The sequence below is a fragment of the Molothrus ater genome, chromosome 14, assembly GCF_012460135.2.
Source record: "Molothrus ater isolate BHLD 08-10-18 breed brown headed cowbird chromosome 14, BPBGC_Mater_1.1, whole genome shotgun sequence".
Classification (NCBI taxonomy): domain Eukaryota; kingdom Metazoa; phylum Chordata; class Aves; order Passeriformes; family Icteridae; genus Molothrus; species Molothrus ater.
In genome coordinates this window covers 13551386-13574922 of record NC_050491.2, presented here as the reverse complement: position 1 = coordinate 13574922, position 23537 = coordinate 13551386, and the positions used below count along the sequence as shown (strand labels likewise).

General features: G+C 48.3%; 1 protein-coding gene across 2 annotated transcripts; it reads right to left on the bottom strand.

Annotated features, from left to right (window-relative positions):
• Window positions 1-1315: 1315 nt before the first annotated feature.
• HEPH (hephaestin) lies at window positions 1316-23439 on the bottom strand. 2 transcript variants are annotated; one of them, XM_036402402.1, is made up of 21 exons: window positions 23359-23439; window positions 20135-20331; window positions 17807-18051; window positions 17105-17317; window positions 16367-16546; window positions 15761-16015; window positions 15007-15175; window positions 13725-13864; window positions 12800-12931; window positions 12423-12634; window positions 10623-10773; window positions 10099-10311; window positions 9568-9772; window positions 9175-9314; window positions 8160-8291; window positions 7176-7282; window positions 6208-6430; window positions 4793-4932; window positions 4265-4427; window positions 3580-3612; window positions 1316-2038 (listed from the first exon to the last, which is right to left on the bottom strand). In XM_036402402.1, the coding sequence occupies exons 2-21, from the start codon at window positions 20293-20295 to the stop codon at window positions 1794-1796; spliced, it is 3459 nt and encodes a 1152-aa protein (XP_036258295.1). In that variant the 5' UTR covers window positions 20296-20331; window positions 23359-23439; the 3' UTR covers window positions 1316-1793. The 2 variants fall into 2 exon arrangements, with proteins under 2 accessions (XP_036258295.1, XP_036258296.1); XM_036402403.1 differs by lacking the exons at window positions 20135-20331; window positions 23359-23439 and having other exon boundaries at window positions 17105-17288; window positions 17807-17933.
• Between the last annotated feature and the right edge of the window lie 98 nt (window positions 23440-23537).

Genomic DNA, 23537 nt, shown 5'->3' with positions numbered 1-23537 from the left:
GCCATCACTCCAGACTTGCCATCACTCCTATAATTTGCTATGCCAACAAAATTGCAAACAGGCTACATGGCCAGTCTGGATCACCAAGCAATTTATGATCTGTTTCTGTTTTGTCCAAAGCTTTCCCTTGAGTTTTCTCAGTCTGGGGAGGAATTGGTACTCACAGGACACAGCCCTCACATCACAGGCTTCTCCAGAGCCTGCCCCCAGTGCTCCTCAAGCCCTGCTGGAGAGGAGACCTCTGCCACTGATGCTCCACTTGGCCCATAAAACATTACGTTGGAGGAATTTTGGAAGCCTGCTGTTTATGGAACGTGCATAATCCAGCTCCTAACCCTCTGCTGCTGGCTTGGGGCCAGCACCCAAAGCCCAGAGCTGCAGGAAGGGCAATCTCCCTGTTCTGCTGCCCTGAAGCAAGGGAATACATTCAAACTCACTCCTTTGTCTCAGTGCAGGCCCAAAACATTTTTTGATCTATTTTTTAACAAGTCGAGGGGGAAAAAATAAAATAAAGGCTTCTTTCTTCATTCTTGTTTCTCATGTCATAGCTTCTAAAATTCCCTGCAACTGATGGGTTTGGAAATCTCTGGTTTGCAGTAGCAACTGAACCAGCCTTGAATCTGAGCAAAGTTCATCCATATTCAGAGTATTCAACAGCCCTCCAGCCCCTCACCAGACTTAATGAAGTGTAATGAAAGAAAAAGAATGAGCTTTGTCCTTACTGCCAAAGGAAAAGGCAGCTGGAAATATGCAGGGGCTTGATATGAATTGAACATGATTATGTATGTGATAACCACTGTTCTGAAGAAAATGGTGCTGTTATACCTAAGGAGCCCTCAGCAGGCCCTTGTAATTAGAGCCACTTAGCTGCTTTAATTGCCTCTGAAAGCCACCCAGAACAGATTGCTTTTATGCTCTTTCCATTTTAAAACCAGGCACAGAAATATAGAAGCACTAACCTGCATCCATTTGGGTAATGGGGATTCAGGGGAGGGAGCTGGACAGGTATTTCACAGGGAAGGGCTCAGTGCTGGACCCACAGGGCAGCGGGACTGTGGGAGGTGTGGGCACACACAGGAGGATGTTATGGTGATGTGTGGGCACACTGATGCTAGAAGATCAGTGCCACAGCCCACAGGTGAGTACAGAACTCTGGTCCCACCACCCACCCCCAGCAAAGAGCAGAAGGATGTGTCACAGCAAGGCTGACAGTGAGGCACAGCTCACCATGGTCCTTGATGAGGTTCTCACAGTGGTATGCAGTGCCCTGAATTTGTGTCTGCCCGCTCACTCATCAAAAACAGCAATCCAACTCTAAATTAACAATCTTTTTTCTGTATTCTTCATTGAATCACAAAACTGAAAATATTATCTTTCTCTCCTTCAAATTAATTACATTAATGGTTCACAGTTTCTTGGGAGATAATTCCCAACTCAGTTCTGGCAATGGAGTGAGACTGGAATCTGGCCTAAGCTATTCTGCTAGGAAAGACCAATTGGAGCTGTTCTGGAGATAAGAAAATGTCCCCTCTCTTCCTTGGGGAAGGAGAGTATTCCAGAAGGAGCTTTCTTAAACATTATTGGTCTTCAGTCAGTTCAAAGAGTCCTTGGATCTCTCCTGGATTTTCCTTACAGAGAGCTGAGGAGAATATGTGAAGAGGTCAGGGCTCCAGCTTTCCCTCCTCAGCTTCTAGAAGTACAGTGCACAATTGAAATGATGCCCCAAAATCTTTGCTGTGGACAAGGATCCAGCCCCAGCTCCAAGCACACAGCCCAAGGTTTGTACATGGCTTTCAGAGACCAGAATTCTTTTGAGACATGAGTTTGAACCCATCATCCAGGATGGATCTCCGATTGCGCCGCAGCCTCCTTTGCCTCTCCAGATGGATGACTGCTCCCAGGAGCACACCAGCAGCCAGGAGCAGCAGCACTCCTACAACAGCCAGGGAGATGACTGTGGCCTCTATCTGCTCTTGGGTTACCTTAGATCCAAAAAGCATCACCTTCTGGGACTCATCCTCATCCTCAAGTGCCAACCCTGAGAGACAAACAGAAAGGTACTTGCAACAACAGCCAGCAATACCAAACTGAAAGGTTGCAAGAAATGCAACAAAGGAGCATTAAGAAAAACGTGATGCAAAGTAGTGGAATCACCAACCCTGGAAATGTTCAAAAGATGTGTAGATATGGAGCTTAGAGACATGTTTCAGTGGTAGACATGACAGTGCTGAGTTCATGGCTGTGCTCAATGATTTTGGAGGTCTTTTCCAATCTTAATGATTCAAAGGATCCATCCATCATCAGATCCTCATCCCTGAGCCCAGACAGAGATTTGAGATGGATGGTTCCTTCCCTAACCTGCTCCACCCCAGAACCTGACAGTGTCTCACAGGTGTCCAGGCCCAGTCAGCCACTGCAGTGCCCAGCCCAGAGATGAGAACACGTGTCCAGGCTGGGGCTGCTGCAAGTGCCCCAGTGCAGGCTCCCTGTGCCCATGGCTGCTGTCCTACACACCACAGAGTGCACTCACACAGCCATGCCCATGGTGAGTCACCTGAGCTTGCTTGGGCCTCCACACAGAGGCAGCAGCCACCTCCTGAGAAAAGGGGCTTTCTGCTCAGGCAACAGCTGTTGGCCAAGGTTTCTGCCTGGTGAGCACACACAAGCTGATATCTGCATATGGTATGAAACCAAATTATTTAATATATGGCCACCATTGCTCTCACGTATTTCCTACTCCTCTTCTGCTTTGTCCATTTTGAGTGAAGAAAACGTTGGGGAGAAAATGACTGAAATAACAGTGGAGAAAGTCTGCTGAGTTGTAGGTAAGTGGCTGCATTTGCAGCTGGCCTGAACTGGCTCTCAAATCAGCTCAGCTGAATTTCCTCATAGCAGCTGAAAAATGGAGTTGTGAAGAAAGATGAAAAATCGGGAAAATAAACCACCAGTGAACATTATTCAGACTTCTACCACAGAAAATTTCAAGGGCATCATATCTACCACTCCCCTTCTCCCTGTGCTGCTCAACCAAAAGCCTTCTCATATCTGTTCTTTACAATGCCTAAAAAGCTCCAGGCACATGCTTGGGCTCTTTTTTCAGGGGAGCATCAGAGCAGAAGGCAGATGTGCTTGTTTGCATGCTGACTCCATCCCTTCAGCTTGTAGAGATGATTGTGAAACTTCCCTAAACCACAGGGTCACTGACAGTCCAAAGAGGGAAGACAACCCATCCCAGGCACCCTGCTCCAAATCTCTGCCAGTACCTAAGCTCAGACTCTGAATCCATACATAGCAGGCACAACAGGGTGTGAGGTCACCAGTCTTTTCCACCTAACACAGGCAAACAAACCCAACCAGCCCAAATTCCCTATTTCTATCACCAGAGGACAGACTGGTGCCCTCCCTGTTATCTACTGAAGCAAGGCCTCACACCAAGGACCTGCCAGGCTGGCAGAGTAGAGGCAGTGGGTGCTGTGTGTTCCTCCCTCCCCTTACACTGACCCAAACCTCTGTGTTGCTCAGGGATCTGCCCTTTCCCCTTCCCACAGACAGAGTTTGGCAGTGCTGTACACACCATACCTGGGGTGGCAGTCAAGTCTTCCAGCTCTGACTCTGAAAGGAAACAAAAGGAGGGTGAGAAGGTGTTGGGCTGAGCAGGCAAAGCCCAGAACAAGGCACATCTGGCAAGGGTCAGATCCAGAGGCAGCAGGCTGTCCTTTGTCCTGTCCATATTTTCCCTCTCTACATGACATGAGAGTTTTTGTATCACCTGCTTCAGAGGCAGCCCCAGTTCCAGTGCACAATCCTTTCCATCCTTCAGAAGGAAAAGTGCTGAGGGAGAAACAGAGATGGCCCTGACACTGGGTAGGCACTGGTCACCCACAGCTGAAACACTGGGGCATTCACTGTTTTGGTAACACATCTAAAACCACATCACCATGTGGGCTCCAGTACTGAGGGTCACTCACCTCTGAGCACCTTCCAGTTCTCAGTAAGAGCAATTACTGGCTGAGAGCTGAACACAGCAATTCAGACACAAACTAAAAATCAAACTCAGAATAACAACACAGGTAATGTAAACTCCAGAAAACAATTTGCTCTAGGCATTACCATATTTAAAGGGAATATCATAATTTAATAACACTTAGGTAATTATCTGCTCCATTAACTGGCTTTTTAAAGTATGTGAGAGAGTTGAGACACACTCAGATTCCACAGCAGTAGCAGAAGTGCTGCTGGATGTTTCACAGTGACAGCTCCCTACCTCCTCTGGGCAGGACAGTGAAGAGGATCTCCATGCCAGCATGGATATGGTCAGATACATGACAGTGAAGCAGCCACGTCCCAGGGTTCCCAACCAGCATCTCCACCATTTCAAAGGTCCCAGGGAACAGATCCACAACATCTGCTCTGTAGCTTTTGCCATTCTGTCAAAAAAGGGAGGCCATTAGCTGCAGTGCTCAATGCATCTTCTCAGGAAGAAAATTCTGCCAGTGTTGCTGGGGACTTCAGCTTTTTAATGCTCAAAAACCCCCAAAGCTTTCAAAAAGCAGCTCTGGTCCTGCAGCTTGGAAAGCAAACAGTCTGGTAATGCCTAACCCTAACAAGGATCAAACTGGACATCTCAGGACAACACAGGCTCAGGGAGTCAGACTGGGATGTGTAAAACCACATCCTTTTCCTAGCTGGGTGGAGCTTCTGCAGAGTCATAAAAAACATTCAAACACAGAGTCAAGTAGAAGTGCTGGTATCAGTGGTCAGTATCTGCTTTACCATCAGCAGATATTCTTACCTTGTATATGAAGGTCTCAGCATGAAAATGGACTGTGTGGACATCAACCTCGTGACCCATTCCCAGCAGGTACCAGTTCACCCTCTCTCCCTCATGCATGGTCAGCCCAGGCAAGGTGGCATAGAGCCTGCCATTGATTGCTGTGCAGGGAATACACAGAGGGGAAAAGGCTGTCAGCTGTCAGTGAAATTGTATGGGTGCTGCACAAATTAGAGGCTACAAAGCTCATACAGCACCCAGTGTATCAGCACTCAGTGTCCCCCAGCTCAGCTACTTATCCTCTCTGCTCACAGAAGTCACTTGCACTCAAGGCCATGCTGTAGCTCAGCTCAAATAAATCTCAAAAACTACCTTTGCTGAAAACCTGCAGTCAGCCAGCAGTGGTTGCTTCTAGAAGTCAAAATGCATAAAAATGGCATTTCCAGCCCAATGATGGAGAAACATGTATATACCTACATACACATAAATGTCTGAGCCATTTCCTTGATGAACATTGACGAGGGGTAAATCCTGCCAGTGGGTAGGATTTACCTACTTTTTCAAGTAGCACAGCTGGAAGGAATCCTGCTGTGACTGCACATACAGGAAAGGGATCAAAACAGTGAGTGAGCTGACTGCTATGGCACACACATGGAGACTTTTGTGCTCAGATAACAATAGAGGGAATAAGATGGAAAGAGGCAGGATCTGAGGGCAGAGCACCAGGTTTTTACTCCCAGGTCTGCCCTGGGCAATTTGTGTAGCCTAAAACAAGTATCCAAGTTCAGCATGGTGGTTCTGCTAGCTGTAATACAGGGTTAACAATTACACCTTCATGGACATTTATCTGGAGAATCTTTATCTCACCCATACAAATCAGCAGTAATGACAGTACACAAAATGCAACTCCTCAGTATTCTTATTTCCACAACTGTCAAGGGACCTGTTTTGCTGAGGCTATCTTAGATATAATATGGAGAGAAACTAACATAAACAACATGTTAATTTAAACAAATGTGTTCATCCTTCTATGGTAGAAATAACCTAAAACAGCTAAAACAACCGAGCCACATTTTGCAGCCACACAGCTCAGAAAATTAATTTGAAGCCTAACAGACTCTGATGGTCCCTGAGACAAACAGAATTAAATTTGTCTGACAAGTTAATTTCATGTTTGATTTTATTTCCTTTTCTGAGTCACTCAGACACATCAGAGATTAACCTCTCTGGCTTGGATGTTGCTATTCCTCCTTACAGGGACTGCCACAACGATCAGCCTTCACTGCAGATCAAAGATGAGGGCTGTAGGTGTGCTGCAATATTGAGAACAGACAGTTTAGTTCTGTCTGTGCCACTGATGATGGGAAAGGATGAGGACATTCACCCCAAGTCAGGCTCCCTGCTTAGAGACATTGCAGAATCAACACCAACATTACCGTGCATTTTGTTGCTTTCCACAAATTTCTCATCCAGCAGGTTGATCTTGTGATTTTCCTTACTGAAACGTTCCACATTCTCCTCCAAGTACCAGGACTGATTTTCATCAAAAACCAGGAAGAGCAGAGCAAACTCCCTCTTCACATCCTTCCTGCTCCCACTGGACCGCAGGGCCCCTCTCCGGCAGACCTTCAGGGGCCCGATCAGCCCACTGTACATGTCCTGAGCAGAAGGAAGGAGAGCTGAGGCAGGGACCTTCTCACCCTCTTTTATGCAGTTCTCTGCCTTTCAGCAATTGTTTTCTATTCTCCCATCACCCCACTTAAAACAAGCAGTGCTGCTGTACAACTATTCTTGTTGGAGAGCACCAGCCACTGAAGCACAGGAACAGGAACTGTACATGCTCTTATAAATGCAAATCCAAAAGTCATAAATATGGATGGTATCAAAGTATTTTCCACTTGGTAACTGCAAAAACATCTGCAACTTGAGATAAAAAGGCCATTATTTCTGGGTTGAATGTGATGGTTTACTGCAGGATCTTCCAGGTTGTTGCCCTGTGAAATTAATGCTATGACACTTCTAGCAATGGTCAAATCTGCCTGCTTTATTCATGAGGTTTATTTTGGACAATTTCTGCCTTTTGTAGATTAGCCCTATGGCTCTCACCAGTACAAACCACGATCAACCGGGAGATGTTCTAAAAGCCTACAGATAACTGGAGGGAGGTTAGTAGCAAGGAGAGATGATGGAATTGTTTTATGAAGGTTTGTTAGGAAAAAATAAGGACAGACATCAGGAAAATTCAGAGGATTTCCTCTCCATGGAGAAGGCTGGACATGTTACCAGGTGATTCTTCCACCTCTTAGCTGGTCCAATCTCTAAATTGTACCAAACTCACATTGTTTTCTAAGTGGGGTAAAAAATTAGCCTAATTATGCTTTTCTGGTTATAACTTCTATTTTACCTTTACTGGGTCCACTGCAGAGTAGTAGATCCAAGGAACACAGGCTGAATCATTTGGCCCCGGCCCAGATCTCTCAGGAACTTCCCACCGGTATGTCACAATGTCACCTGAGGGACAGAGCAGCACCACACACCCCGTGACACACCCACTCACCAAGCAGCAGCAAAACCAAATGGAGAAAGAAAATCCTGTCTCCAAAGCCCAAATTCAATTCTGTATTTGCCAGATATTGCATCTGCCTTACCCAAACACAAAGCAAGGTGGAAGCTCCCCCTCAGAGCAAGACTGAGGGGGTGATAGGATGTAAACACTGTCTGGCACCAGCACAATGCAGGTTTATCTGCTGCTTTTGAGACTGGACCTGACCATGGAAATGACCATGGAAGCTCATTCAGATGGAGCTTAAGAAAATCTTTCTTCTCTTTGAAATGAATTTATGATGCTGATTCAAATTGGGGATTAAAATCAATCTTTTTTCAGGATCTGGCTGACAGCCTGACTGCAGCTTGGACAGTTTGGGCAAGCTGGAGGGGAGCAAAAATTAAATACACAGGTATCTGGATCATGAGACAAAGTGGCCATTTCAGTCAGATCCCAACAAGCAATTGTGCATTTCTCCCACTTCATACTATTTTCATACTTTTGTGCTCATGCATCCTAAAGAAGTCTCCCCATCCCAGGACTGGCTGAGCTGTCACATGCCATCGCCCTCCCCTTCCCACAGAGAGACCCCACTCAGTGTGGGGGGATAAGGCTGCACACAGAAGAACGTCCTACACATGTCCCAGAGGGCTGCCATCCCCACACAAATGGTACCACTGAAGCTGTGCTGGACCTGAAAAACCAGTTCCTGTCCAGTCCCAGCACTCTACTGTAACAAAACCAGGACATCTGAGGCTGCTGAAGGAAACCAGTGTGGCTCTGGGATAAAATCAGCTGTGTGAGTGAGCCCACACAGGAATGCAGCTAGAGACAGGGACCTACCAGGGTTTGCCACCTGGGGATGTCCAGCCTGCTGCTCCAGCACTCCGTGTGCATGGATGGAGTAGGGTCGTGAGGCGTTGTTCTTGAACACGACGTTGAGAATATCGCCCACCTCCGCCCACAGAAAAGGGCCTTGAGACAGGAAGAGTGAGCTCTGAGACCAGCAAAATCCATCAGCACGTCTCCTGGGATATTCCCAGCCCTCTCTCAACATCTTCTTCCCAGAAATGTTACCTTATAATATTTATCATGTTCCCCTTCCTCTTCACTACCTCCCAAAAAGAGAATTGGATGTCAGTCCCAATTCAAGTCTTAGGAAACCAGACTGATTTTCACAATAGGACAATGAAGGTGGTTTCACATCTTAACTGGGGCCAGCACAGCTAAAGCTTGATTTCTGAGTACTGCTATGGTAAATATCCCATGTTGATCACCCCTTGCTATCAGTTTCAAAAAATGTGGTAATATTCAACTGAGCCTGACAGTGTCACAAATCAGAGCTGCAGCCTATTTTGAGTGGCAGATGCTGCCCTGACACCACTTACAGCCTTGGGTTCATAACACAGAGTTCTGTCTCCACAGGCCTCCACTAGTCAGTGCAAAATGCTCCTCCACTTCCCAAGGCTGCCTGCTCTTGCCCCAGAAGCATTTTTCACAGCTACAGATTTCCCCCTCTCTTTCTCAGACCCCTGTCCAGAAGTCAGTGGTTGTCTCTGTCCCATAGTCAGAGACATGCAGCTGTGAAACATGCTTTGTCCAAGCCATGACAGAACACTGGTGCAAAGGCAAGTGGAAAAGCCCAGACTTTCCTACAAGCTGTGCAAAGGACTCTTCTAACTGCTGTCTCCAAGGTGGCAGATATGAGTAGCAGACAGTCCCAATTTCTCTGCACTGACACAGCAGATGCCTAAATATCCAGTGAGCCTTCAGATTACAGCTGTGAGCCACTGCAGCTTTAGAGCCCCAGTCCCATTTCTGTGTGAGAGGAAGGTGAACCCTGTGCACACATCCTTACCCAGTATCCCTAGGTGCTCGTCACCACTTAGCCTGGCCTTGGGGGTTTGGAAAGTGCCATCTGTGTACTCCCTGTAAACTGCTTTCTTGTACCTGGAGCCGAGCAATCCATTCTCGTTGCTCAGAAACACATCAGCATAGCTGGGAAATGCAAAACAAGCACTGAGATAAACCAAAACCTCATGGGAAACAAACAACTAACTCGTGTCAGGGGGTTCACAAGCTGAAGGGGCTTCCCAGAGCCAGCCTGGGCTGCAAAGGAGATCACAATGGCACGGAGGGCTGCGCTCCCACCAGCAGCACCACCAGCACGTGCACCAGGTCACAGGGTGGCCAAAACACCCAACAGGCTCCACCAGGGTCTGCTGGGCCTTCCCCAGAGGGTGGGCTCTACCTCTGTGCAGAGTGGTTGTGGCGCTCCCTCTCCCAGCTGCGGTCGGGGGCGTAGTCCCAGAGCAGCTCCTCGGCCGCGATGTAGAACGTCCTCACTCCCCTGTAGTGATGGGCAGAGCCCGTCCTGCCACACCTGGAAACGCTGTACCTCTGCCTCATCCCAGACTGGTAGTGATTGCTCGTCTGGCAGTAGATCTCAAAAGTCCCTGGGGGAGGCAGGACGAACAAGGAAATCAGTTGCTTTTGAAGATTCCAGGAGACCGGTGTCAGTATGTGCTTGGTGTATCTCTGTGGTGCTTAGGGAGCTTGGTTGCCACAGGCCAAGGTTAAAAGGAGTCATTGGAGAAATCAAGCAGGAATAGCACCACAAAGTCCTACAAATACATCATCTCAGGAAGCTTTCTTACACAATAAGCACCCGTAGCACAGCTCACCCCGTAAGAGTTCATACCACGCTAGAGAATCTGCCACAGGAGCAAATAGCACAATGGGAGACTCTTCCATCTGCCCAGGCAGCTGTGCAGGCACTCACCACTGTGATCAGGCTGCATGAAAGCAGTGGCAAACGTGTGTGGGAACAGATTGGCTGAATCCCTCCGCATGCCGTTGATCTGCATGGTGTTTCCCTGGAACACAGCTCCATGGACGTCTGCCTCGCTGCCCAAGCCCAGGAGGTGCCAGGACACTCTGTCTCCTTCACACACGTCCAGCCCAGGCAAGTTACCAAACATAAGTCCATTGATGGCTGGAAAGGAGAAAGCAATTTACTCCCTGCAAGCAGGTGTCAGCCAGGAGATTTTGAGCATACACCTTGTAGGACAGGCCTGCCAGTCAGAAGAAGGGTAACTTGTTTGTAATTCACCCCTGGATACACTGAGAGCACACTTCTCCAGACAGCTGTGCTGCTTGTCCATGTCTCTCCTGGTGCCTCCAGCCTGGCTTGATTCCAGGCCAACACCACACAGCCCTTCCAGCCCCCAGATCAGCCTTTAGGTGAACATCAGCCCGTGCTTTGCAGGTTCATCCCTGCTGTCAGAGAGCAGCATCCAACCATACCATGCATCCTGTTGGATTCCTCAAAGTCACCATCCTTTTCCACAGATGTCTCTTCCATCCTCAAATAGTACTTTATGTTGGCATTTAAATACCAGCTGAGGTTCTCATCAAACACGTTGAAGAGAAGATAAAATTCTTTGTCGATCCCTTTCTACAATTACAATGATGGTTGTTAACTTTTAAAATGCAACAATTAAGTATCCTTAGAGTTAAATCTCTTTAACTTGGGTCTTGTATTCCCCTTTATTTTAAAACTTGGTTTATTGATGGACAGGACTCTGTCACTTACTCATGTTGAACATTCATCTTTTATTTCACAAAAGGCACGACTTGTGCATTTTCCATTATATTTCACATGAATAAAATGAACAAAACTCAGCCAAGGCCATGAAGTCAGTGCCCCCTTCTTCCCCTACACCTAAGATGTCCGTCCAAACCAGACCCAAGACCAGAGCCCAGACACAATGCAGGCTGATGACCACACCACACCCCTCCTGCCTCCTATCACAGGCCTGGATTGGGGATTTTTTAATTACCCAAAATCCTTCAGAGTGTTAATTCTCCTAAGAAATGCACTCCAAATCATGGTGTTTCCCCACTAAAAGAACATTGCCATGGTGTCCAGACTCTCCTGCTGGTGTCACTGTCCCCATCAGCACACAGGCAGCCAGCCTGCTGAGGAGGTGAGCCATTCCCAGGCTGCAGCACATGGGTACAGCAGAGTGGCCATGCACCTTCCACAATTCATTAAAGGTTTGCCTGAGATTGTGGAGCCAGAATTGCCACCCCAGGTGATTTCTCTGTCTTACATTCACAAAGGTCTGTCTCTTTTGCTTACATGCTTTCAATACTTGCCTGTGTTTATCATTATCACAGCTCCTTCACCTCAAGGGCTGTTTGTATTCCCAGTTCTCTTTGCTCAGCAGATCCACATTTCCACCCTGGGTGCACATTGATTTCTTCTGCACTCCTGATTTAGTCACATGGTGCCCCCACTGACTGTGAGCTCCCCCAGGAAGGTTCTGAGGACAGCAGTCCCCAGATCTGTCACCACTCCTGAGCCACACTGCAGGACAGCAGTTGGGGTTTGATTTGCCATCTGCTGTCTTTTACTACAAGGCTCTGCTCCTCTGTCTGGTACCTCCCCAGGGATATCAATTTACTGTCTTCCCTAGATTTACTGCCAGGAGTAGACTACTTCTGAGTGAAATTCCAAGAGGAAGTTCTGGCTGCATTCAGGTTTCACCTCTCCATCAAAAGCAGAAGACTGACATGGATTTTCACATGCTTTTTTGTAGCCAGCTCTGCTTGAAAATTAACTTCTCTGGCAGAATAAATGAGGCTCACCCAAATCTCAAAGCATTGTATCAACCAAGCAGAACACCTGTAAGCAAAAATGTCTTTTCAGTGTTTCTGGGACTGCAAGGACTATTCCACGTGCCTCTCTGAAAGCAGTCTGCTACACAAGCCTCAGGACAAGAGATAAAGTAACTGTTCCAAGACATAGCTGTTCAGCCAAGTTGATCTGTGAATTAAAAGCAGAGCTCAGGAACTGTTTTGAGGGCAGCTCTTGAGAGCCCAGAACACTACTGGCCTTTCCCAGAACACTACTTGCCTGGAAAAAGCTGATACCAGCTGTACCAGCATCGACTTGGCCAACAGCAAGGCTTTGATTTGACTCTCCTGGACTCACACTACTGCACATTTGTTTTTAATATGCTCCCTAATGTTTTGCTGATGCTTCCTTTCTCTACATGAAAGCAAAAACCTGGTAGGAATAGGGCAGGAAAGCCCCTTTACCTGCTTGTTGTTGTCATCCAGAGTGCCTGCCTTGCAGATGAGCAGAGGCCCCACTAAGCCTGAGCTGGAGTCTTTGACAGGGTTTGCAGCTGAGCTGTACATCCAGGTGAGGCAGGGAGGGTCACTGGATGTGGGCCCCACGTGCCTTGGCACAGTCCAGTGGTAGGTGAAGTTGTGCAGTGGTGCCACAGAAACCCCACTCTGGGACAGGCCTTTAAAACAGGGATTACAGGATTATTCCCAAGTCCCTGCACAAACTCTGTCACACCTTCTCACCAGGTACTTTCAGAGCAGACTCTACTTCATTCGTGCCAACCAAACACCCAGCACCTCTGAAGGGTGATGGGGGGGGTACTCAAGAAAAGAGATCCACCAACCATCATGGTACCATATCCCTTCTGATGCCTTCCCATAGGACACTCCATGTGGATGGATGCTGAAGGGCCACGAGGCTTTGTTAAAAAACGTCACCAGGATGGTGTCTCCAACTTCAGCTTTGATCACTGGACCTAGAATAGAGCAGGGAGAGCACATCAGCAACAGAGCACTTCCCCAGGCCATCAGGCAAACCAAAGCAGACAGGGCACCTTCCTCCAAGCTGCAGGGCCAAAAATGAGAGGTAACAGATGGTCTGGCTTTGCTGCTGCTGAAGGGAGCTCAATGGGAGCAGGGGCTGGCAAGGATTGTCTGAAAGTAGTTTGGGTGCACAGGAGAACTCGGACAGGCATCACACCTTCACACAGGGAAGTAACAGAACAGGCAGATGTGCTGGAATGCCCTCAGGATCAGTCCATGCCTCTCCTCCACCTATGTAAAGCCTCCTCAGCCATCCAAAACATGTGCCTCAGAGGTGTGAGAGGCTCCAAGCCCAGCAGAGTCTGTAAGCTCACAACCCAGCCAGCCAGAGAGGAGCTATGAGCCTTCACCATGCCTGTTCCCAAGCACCCATCCAGGAGAGAAAGCTCTCTGTGAGAACATGGCTTTGCAGCATGCCTTGAAGGGGCTCAGTCAAAAACACATAACCAGGAGCTACTGCTGTGATCTGTTTAGCTCTAGTCCCACATACTGTACTGTATCCCTCACTCCCACCTCTAGAACACCTTCAGAATGACCCCTGAAGGGATTCTGTACATTCTACCACCCTGCACCTTGGCTTGTTCAGATGTGACTGTTGTGAAGCAGCTCTTGTGCCCCTCCCTGCCCCCCAAAATGAGCAGGCAGATTCAGCCACCTGGCACTCCCAGCATCAGCACCCTTCTCATAGACACTGACAGAGGATTTGTGTTTCTGGATGACTCTCACCAAGTATTCCAAGGTGTTTCTCTTCTTCTGATTGCTGCTTTTCCTCACGAAAGCTCTCATCAGTGTATTCCACATACTTTGCCTTCCAATAGACGCCGCCAATGCGGTACGGGCTACGCTTGAAATACTGCTCAGCAGGACTAAATGCAAAAAGCAAATGTCAGGTCATGTCACAGAAAAATGAGCCCTGTTGCCCTGCTCCCACAGGCAAGGCCATCAGTATCTCCAAATCAAGCAGTATTTCAGACAAGGACACCATCTCTAGTTTGGAACAAGCACAGCTTTGACTCTACAAAGCTTTTTTGCCCTTACAGACTCATCACCTGTGTGTGTGCTCAGGGAGCAACTGTAGCACAAAGCTCCATCCCAGGTGAGCCTGCCAGGTGAGATCAACATCACTACACAAGATGTGTGAAGGAATGAACAAAACTGCAGTGCAGTCAGTGGGAAGGCAGTGCTAGAACTCCAACCTCTTCAGAAGCTGGGGACAGCCCCATTCCCAACGAAAATAAACAGCTGTAAAGGTATTTATTTCCTACCACCCTCACCAAATATAAGTAACAAGCCTTGCAGGAGAGGCAGTGCAGTTACAAGGCCAGCTCACAGGTCTAAGGTCTGCAAGGTTTGCTGCATGACATTGGGTAAATAATTAACCACTCTACATTTCCTCTTCTCCATCTGAATAAGGAACAGATTACTAGGGAAGGGATGTCATCTCTGTGGAAGGAGAAGAATCTCTTTCAGTTAGCCAAAGACTGAACAGGAAGTCTCTCAACTGCTATCCCTGACCTTGGGATGAAGGGCTGCCACCCAAGTGCTGGCATCTGATTTCCTAGAAATTGCATCTTGCAGCAACGCCAGCCTGAGGCCCATCTGCAGGCCAGCAATGCCACCCTGTGTCTGCTGCACCAGGGGTGTTTTGAATCATTTCTCAAATAGATCAATCTGTTCCTAGGTTAGGCACAGCAAGCAGAAATGAAGCCCAGAGACAAATGTGGCAGCTCATGTTGTACATCTGCTGGGACTTCTGCTGCTTGTGAGTACAGCTGTGCCACACAGCCCTCTCATGGGAAGGCCCCAAGGTACCTGTACTGCTCACAGTGCAGTCCAGCTACAGCAGTCTTCTTTTCTAGATGGGCTGATGACCGTCCAGGAAATGCACCCCATGTGAGCAGCAGGCATGAATTTTGAAAAGAAAGAAATTCCACATTTTCCTGAGCAGCGTTCCTGATGCAGGCCAGACTCCCCAAACCCTGCCCAAGCCCAGCAGGCTCTCACTCACCTGTCAGGGTCAGTGAGCTGCTTCCCAGTGAGCTGGTCGAGGGCCGAGGGGCCGTAGTCCCACTGCACCTCCTTGGCAGCTATGAAGTATCTCCGAACTCTCCCTCCCAGGCTGGCGGCTGCAGCTTGCCGAGAGCAGGGCCGGACCTCATAGATTGCCCCCATCCCAGCTGCCCAAAACATGAAGGGGGACACTCACTTAGCCCCTCCAGCCAGCCTGATGGACAGTCCCACCTCCCCTCTGCTGTCCCAAAAGGCACAGGGATGGGAGAAGGCAAGCAACTCCACAGCAAGGAGTTCTGTGAGCAGAACTTCCAACCTTAGACATTGGATGCTATGGAAGTATGGACCTAGAGTGACTAGAGTCTTCTGCTGCCCTCAGATCTATCATGCAAGTGCCTCTTACAGAGACCAGAGCTCTTATGCTACTGCCTCATTTCAGCTTTCAGCTGTACCCAACATCAAACATCACACCATGGTACAAGTCACCCCCACCAAAGCTGCCCTGCACACTAGTAACCAACCCACTCCAATTTTACAAGACAGAATCACAGAATCACACAGAATAATGAGGTTGGACGAGACCTCTAAGATCACTGAGTCCAAGGCATCACCCACACATTTGTGGGTGATAGGGAAAAATGTCATAAGGACATTTTTCCACGCCCAAGACACTGATCCCTACCACACTGTTCATCACATACATCAAAACCAGAGGACACAGAGTCCACGACATATTCCACCCCCTGCCTTACCTTGTATGTGATCATTGACCTGGCAGCTCAGCAGCCATCTCCCAGGGTTCCTGGGAATCATATCTGCTGTAACAAAAGTGGCTGGGAAGAGGCTGGCCACGTCTGTCCTGTGGCCTCGGATTTTGAGTGTCTCTCCATGGAAGTAGGCTGTGTGAACATCAATCTCATTGCCCATCCCAAAGAGGTACCATGAAACAGAATCCCCAGAACACATCTTCAGCTCAGGCAGGTTGCCAAACACATAACCATTAATAGCTGCAAAAAGAAGCAAGTCAAAATTAGAGAGCAGAAAAGGACCCTTCAGAGCTCCTGCCAGTGGGTAACAGCACAGACACAACAGGAGGATGGACCTAAGCAGAACTCCTCCTCCTCTTCTGCTTTGGAGAGCCCAGCTCCACAGCTCATTCCTAAAACAAAAAGTACAAAAGCTCACTCAAGCCAAAGATAAAACCAAAACAATACTTCAGTTTTCTGGAGTTGTTGCCCTGTCCCTGAGATATTATTTGCTAAGCACATGACCTCAGAGCAGATCCTGAGCAGATCCTGGAGCTCTGACACTCCTGAGTGTCTTGGCAGACACAGTGGCCTCACAGAGGTGACACTGACCGTGCATTTTGTTGCTCTCCTGAAATTCCTCATCCTCTTTGTCCACAGAGCCAGGATCTGTGCAGAATGATGCAATGTTCTCATCCAGGTACCAGCTTAGGTTCTCATCCACCACACTAAACATCAGAAAAAAGTCAACATCCACATCTGAGCGTCTTTGAGAGCTGCCAGTCAGCGTTCCTGAGGTGAAAGGAGAGAGGAATGAATGCAGAAAATCACTCATGCAGAAAATCACACATCAGGCAAGAGATGAGAACCACAGCAGCAGAGAGAGTCTTGTCACATCAGTTGGAGACAGATGCTTTCCCACCATCCTCACAGCTCACCCTTTTCCAATATATCCCTGCCAATACAGCTCTCTCTCCCAAGCAACTCTGCCACTGGACACTTCAACTACAACACCTGCAGTCTTCTCACTCCTGCTGGAACCAACCAGTCACCGTGATTTTCAAACACAAACTAGATCTTGGACAAGAGCCTTGCTTTTAACGTGGATTCAAGCAGCTCTCTTGGATCAAGAGGCCTGCAAGCTCGCCTGCCCAATCACTATGGGATAAGGAGAATGCAATGGCCAGAACCCAGCCAGAGCCCAGGTGCTGTCCTCTCTAACCAAGCTGCATTTCCCCCTGAAGCTGGGAGCTGCACAGAGTATCTTCACATCCTATCCTTATTCATGTCACCACAGACCTTTACACTATGGAACTGCAGGCCTCAGCTGCTTTCTCCTGGTGTTTTTACCTGTTTTACATGTAAGTAAAGGCCCAATTAATCCAGATGCAATGTCCCTTGGTGCATCAATATGAGAGTGGTAGATCCAGGTCAAGCAGTTTGGGTCATCATCAGTTGGACTGTGATCTTCAGGGACAGTCCAAGTGTAGGTGTAATTCCTTCCTGGGAAAACAGCATCATCCTTCTTCTGATCCTGGGGGGACATATCAGGATACAGGGATCCTAGAACAATTGAGCAATCACAACATCCATTCAAGAAGAGCCAAGATGCCCAAACATGTCACCTTATACTGAGCTGAGAGTCACCATCCCAAGGCTGGAAGTGTTTAATCATGCCTTCCTCAAAGAGGCACTGAGGCACAGAGCTACTGTAAGGCAACTTGCCCAGTAAACAGGTCAGCAGAGAGTCAGCAGGATTATTTCCATTCTGCCTAGTGCTGCTTTGCCTTCAATTTTGCACTCTGCCCCCACAGTCAGTCTCTCTACAATCTCTAGAGCTGATCAGTGTTTTGGAGGTTCTAAAATCAGGAAACCTGGGCCCAGGTCAGGACTCCAGCCCCATGACCCAACTAACCCAACACTTGGTGTCTTCACCAAGCACCCAAATGCAGTTGTCTTCCAGCTGGGGCTTTCTGAGCAGTTCTCCTCCATGCATACTCCTAAGTTCCCATTGAGAAAAATCTGTCTCCATGATGGCAGTAGCTCATTTACCTTCAGAGTCCTTTTTGTAGAAAACACCATGAGGATGGACTGTATATGGTCGAGTAGCAAAATTTTTTAGGTGTACTTGAATGGTATCCCCCACTTCTGCTCGGATGACAGGTCCCAGGAACCCCAGCCAGACAGGCTTGGGGATCTCAGTGGTGTACGTGGAGTCAGTGTACTGCTTGTAGACAGCTTTCTTGTAGGTGCTTCCCACCCTGTCCTTCCCAGACTGCAGGAATGCTGAGGCCTGGCTGTTGAATTCAAAGGGAAAGGCACCATGAGTCACCATCATACACAACAGCTGGTCAATACCGCAGCACAGTGAAGGTGACACTCCACTCTCTGGGGTACAGCCAAAAGCTTTGGCATTAGAGGACCCTGGGATGCTCTAAGCCACCCATGCATGGCCACAACCTCAACCCCAGCTCTTCACCAACAGACACAAAGTGCTCCCTGAACTGTGCCCTGCAAACAAGGCATGGGAAGGACAGTGCTTCCCAGACAATCCCATGTGGGTGTCACAGGGAGAGCCCTTCTCACGCCTCCTTCAGCCTTCACTGGGCTCTTCAAAATTCATTTTGATTCCTCTGTGGTATTTCCAGCTAAATCACAAGGCAGGTAGAGTAGAGTCCTGAGCTCTCCGGCCAAAATTTGAAGTCTGAAAGATGATTTTCTACTTAACAGTTTCCAAATTCCTTCCAGAGTGGCAGACGAGTCAGGCAGGTACATACCCAGCACGTAACCAGCTTCCAGACTTAAAACCTCCTACAGGCACTAAAGTTTAACTCACAAGCATATTTGCTCATTATGGGTAATTCTTAATAGATAAGAGATGAATCACAGTCCAGGTATTACTGGAACCAGCCTAAATGAGAGACAAGGTCACTCCCCTCACTTCCCCCTTGGGATTGATCACCCATAGCACGAGCAGCCCTGGAAGGGAGCTAAACCCTAATGCAAATCTCAGAGAATGAACAGCGGAGATCCAAATACTAAACATTGGCTTCATAGTTCAAAAACAGGCTTGGCTCTGGCTATACAATCCAGAGCTCAGCCCTTTGCCAAGCCATCCCTGCAGCCATTATCAGCAAAGAGTTTAAGATGTTTTACAGATGTGCCTCTTTCTCCACACAGTCCATTTCTTCCGAACAAAAAAAACCTCCTTGAAATAATTTGCTACCTCTATCAATCATCTCAACATCTCATCCCTTTCTAATTGCCAGTTTTATTTCTGCAATCATTGTACAAAGAGGTCCCATTAACTAATTGTTTGCAGTGACAAGAGTTTTTAAATTGCTTTTAAGTTCAATGGGCCTGAATTTCATTTCCTTCTCCTCATTTATTGTGAGAAGAACCAAACAAAATCCACTGCATTCATTACCACTTTAGGAGTCAGCAGTAACATCTTTATTAACCCTGAATTTTGGGGTGTTTCCTGGGAACTTATTTACATCTACACAGCATCTCCAGAGAACAGAGACTTTTCCATGCTACACTGACAGACCTTGATGTTTCTGTGCACCCTTCCTGTTCCTGTTGTGCTGTTTCTGAAGGAGGTGTCTGAACCTGAGTGTTAGTTATTTTGGAGGGATAAAGGAATGAGAGAAGGTCAAAAAATACCAGCTATTTGCCACAGAAAATGGGAGCAAGGAAAAAAAGTACAAATGCCTTTAAAATACTATGAAACCTTTAAGAAAAACAAACCACACACACAAAAAAACACCAACCAAATAAAAAGTCTTGATGTTTTGAAAGCTAAACCCAAAACACTGTGCAGTAACTTGAACCAGTTATTGCAGTTTCCAGATTTACTTTCGCAAGAGAAACAAAAATGTTTTTCAAACAGCCCCTAAAATCCCATGCAGGAAGTCCCATTAAGTCTAAGGCTCGAAATTCCACTGAAACAAAAAAAACAAGCTGCCTCTGTGAAGTCATTTATATAAAGATGAAAAGTCACCATGCTTCAGGATAAACAAGCTGATCACCAGCTGGAACTAAGCAAAATGAAACTTGAGGGTAGAGCATTGCAAAATCCGGGCGATTTGAGAACAATCTGTTCTGCATCTGCTCCATTTTCTGTTCCGTGTTTGTTTTCCATACCCTTCTCTCCAGCATATGGGCTCTGGACTCTCCAGAATAACCATCCCTTTTCCCACTGACACAGGTTTTACCACTGGAGCATAAAACAAGTTAAACATTAAGCTCATAAAGATCAGAATCTACGGGAGTGTGTCTCTTGCTTGCTCAGATGCCCCACAATACTTGCATTAAATTACACATCAAAAGACAGCTCAAAGCCAGCCCCAGACTAAATTCTACTCAAAGGGAACATACCTGTTACGTGCAACACTCTGGTTAGCAAGCACATTCCTCCCTGTTGGAGCATAGTTCCAGTGCACCTCGTGGATCCCCAGGTAATAAACTCGGATCACACCCTCAGCAGATGTGGGTGACAGCATGGGGATGCAGAGCAGCAGCCACCAGACTGAGCCCATCTCAGCCTGAAGGGAAGGTGGTTTTGGAAGCTACACCTATTTGGGAAAGACAAAAAGAATGAAACAGGATATGACCATTTGGTTTGAAGGTGCTGGACATTTTGAGAGGGCATGAAGAAATCAAGTGTAAATATTATTGGGATCATTACTCAAATATTGAAAAAGGAAATCACTCTGTAACAAAATTGACATACAAGGTGGATAGAGATCATGCCTTGGTAATGAGTCGCCAATACCAAATGTGCTGCTCTCATCATAGTTTAATAAACCCTTTTTTCACTGCTGCTCATATTCCAAATCATCTTCCAGGTCCACATACAAAGCTCAACAAAATAGTCCTGGCATATGTACATTTTAAACTGTCACCAAGATCTCTCTATTTTAAGTCACTTGAGGAAGTACAGTTTAGTCACTATGAAGTAATTTTAAATTTTAACTTCTTTAAAGATGGCTCTTAGGGAGCAGCTGTCTGTAATCCAGGAGTATATCTCAAATAGACTACACAAAGTTTTTCCTTTCTGTTCCATTATTTTCCCCATCATTTTGATCAGTAAGTAGCTTACTCATAAAACTTCCAATTCACACCAAGCTTGTTGGCACTAAGCATCAGAAGTACTCTAAAGAGAGTTGGGAAAACTGTCTGAAATCATCAAAATACAGTTGAATAAAGGCTCAAAGAACCTTGTGAATAAAGGCTGAAAAACCGCCTGTATGAAGGAGAACCTGATGCAATATGGGCAGTAGAATTACACCAAAAGATAAGGAAGGATTAAACTGCATTTAAAAATCACATGAAAATGACTACAAAAGTTCTCACACAATGATATCCTTAACAAAACTGGATGTAGCCAGCAAACAAACCCCACCTAAACGAGCTGTTGAGATACAGCTCCTGAGACATGCAACAGCAACTCAGAATTGCAGAGAGAAACAGAAAGCAACAGAATGAGAAACATGACCTAGCAAGAGAACTCAGAAGAATCAGTTTCCTTTCATACAGAAAGGGACAGTGACACAGCACCATGGCAAAGGTTTTTCATAAAGAGACTATCATTACTTATTCTTACTGTCTTTGTAACAGCAACGTGAACGTATAAGGTTTGTCTGAAGCAAAGCTGGATGTTCTGTAAGCTTTCAGTGAGCACAGCATCACACAGAGCTGCTTTGAAACATCTGATACCCAACAGACATGATTCAACCCCAGCACATGGCAATGGACTAAGCACCTTCAAAGCTTCACTTCTTGATTTTCAAAGATGCTGTGCTATTCTCAGAAGCTAATGATAATCAAGAATTGCTATTTCCAAATAGTCAATAAATTGGACAAAGAGACACCTTCTTTCCCTCCTTTCTCAGAAGGAAGCAGTAGGGATCTCTAAATCTGAGATGCTTTGGATCCATCAACACAGCATAGCTCTGCTGCAGTGGCTCCACCAGCCAGAGCCCTTCAGCAGCTCCTGGTCATACACCTGATAAAACTCAGACACAGAACAGCCCTTTCAGAGCAGCTTTGGCAGTGTGGGAACAGCAGCAGCGCAGCGGCTCATGCCCACCCCACACACCACTCAGCTTATTCCCTGCTGCTGTTCACAGGGAGCTAAAACACCTTTTATTACTCACTCTACGCCAACGTGGACTCAAAGGAAGGAGTCTGGAAAGCCATAGCTGTGCTGTTTCTCACCGCAGAAGACCAGAAAAAAGCAATGGTGACAACAATACGGAAAGAAACAGCAGCAGCAGCCCTCAGCCTGCAACCCTGCCACCACCCAGCCCGAGGGAAGGGCAGCGGGATGCTCCTGACTCAGCCCAAGCTGCGGCCTTTGTGTCAACTCAGGGCAAAGTTCGCGGGAGCTCCGGGCGCCCGGGGCGGCCTCCTCAAGGCCCAGCAGCCGGGGCAGCGGGGCCAGGCCGGTGTCTGTGGCGGCAGCCGGGGCAGGCCGGGCTCTGCGCGGGCAGCACCACGGCACGGCAGGGCAGAGGCTCTCCAGGCTGGGAGGGAAAGCTGCCCACGAAAACAAACCCGCCTGCTGACCGCCCCGAACCCCGCACGGCGCCCATCGGGCTCACGCACGGCCACCAGTCTGTCCTGAGCGCTCCGTGCCGTGCCCTGCCATGGGCGAGTCAAGGACAGGTCTTTGGCACAGCCTTCCCAAGGCTTTACAAGAGTCCCACCTGGACTCTGCTCGGAGTTTGACCAACATCGCACACACCTCTGGGGTAATTCTAGAGAACAGCAAAAAATATCCCTAAATGGAGAGGGAGCAGATGTCACAAAGTCGGTGCTCACAAAGCCTTCACAGTAACTAATCACCATTTATTTACGTGACTAGCGCCACGTCAAAGTAACTAAATTAGTTTCAAAAGTTTTTGGTTTCAATTTTTCATTGATATTAATATTTGCCTTGATTAAGGAAAGAAAAAGAAAGAAAACCAAAACCAACTCAAGTTTTATACTACATCCATCCCTGAATCTTGTACTTTACAGCAGAATCCTCCCCCAGGACTGCCCTTTACCGGGTCCCCGACAGCACAGGAATCGCGAATGAACGGAAATCAGATTTCAGGCGGGTTGGTGGGATCCAACTCCTATCTGATCGAGGCGGACGATGCAGGGATATTCCCCGACACCTGACTGCAGGGAAACTACAGCCCGACAGCGAGAAGAAAGCACAGAAGGAAGGCAGGAGGACGGACGGCTCATCCCTTACGTGCGGAGCGGGAGGCGGCGCGGCGGGGCTGCGGAGCGGGACGCGGGAGCGCCGGCGGGGACCAGCCCGGGAGGGACAAAAGGGCTCTGCCTCCGCGGGCTGACCGAGCCCGGCCCCGCAGCGCCGACCGCGCCCGCTCCCGCCCACAGGGCGGGCCGGGCTACTCCGCCCCGCACCTGCGGGAGCGCCTCTGCCAGGCCGGGCCGCGCCCCAGCCGCGCCCCAGCCGCGCACGCGGAGCCCAGTCCGCGGCGTGCACCTGCCCGCCCCGCCCTGCCCAGGGTTCGGCCCCCGTTGCGGGGAGCCCCAGGAAGGCGGGCGGGAGCGCGGGTGGAGCTGCGGCCAGCGGCACCCACCTGCTGGGCAGGACCGGCAGCGGCGACACCGGGCAAGCGCTCCCCGGGGACCTCCCGGGGAAGCGGCGGCGGCGGCTGCGGCCCCTTTAAATGCCTGCGGTGACGTCACGCGGCCGCGCGCTCCCCCGGGAGCACAACAAGAGTCACGCTCGCGGCCGCCGGGGCGAGGGGCGGGGTCT

What these genes read in the sequence shown, in the direction of transcription:
- HEPH (XM_036402402.1), bottom strand. Translation starts at nt 20,295, where the DNA reads ATGGGCTCAGTCTGGTGGCTGCTGCTCTGCATCCCCATGCTGTCACCC. An exon ending in CAGAGTGTTGCACGTAACAG is followed by an intron (nt 18,052 to 20,134) that starts GTATGTTCCCTT and finishes TGAATTCAACAG; the next exon opens with CCAGGCCTCAGCATTCCTGC. An exon ending in TGGATGACAACAACAAGCAG is followed by an intron (nt 10,774 to 12,422) that starts GTAAAGGGGCTT and finishes TTGTAATTGTAG; the next exon opens with AAAGGGATCGACAAAGAATT.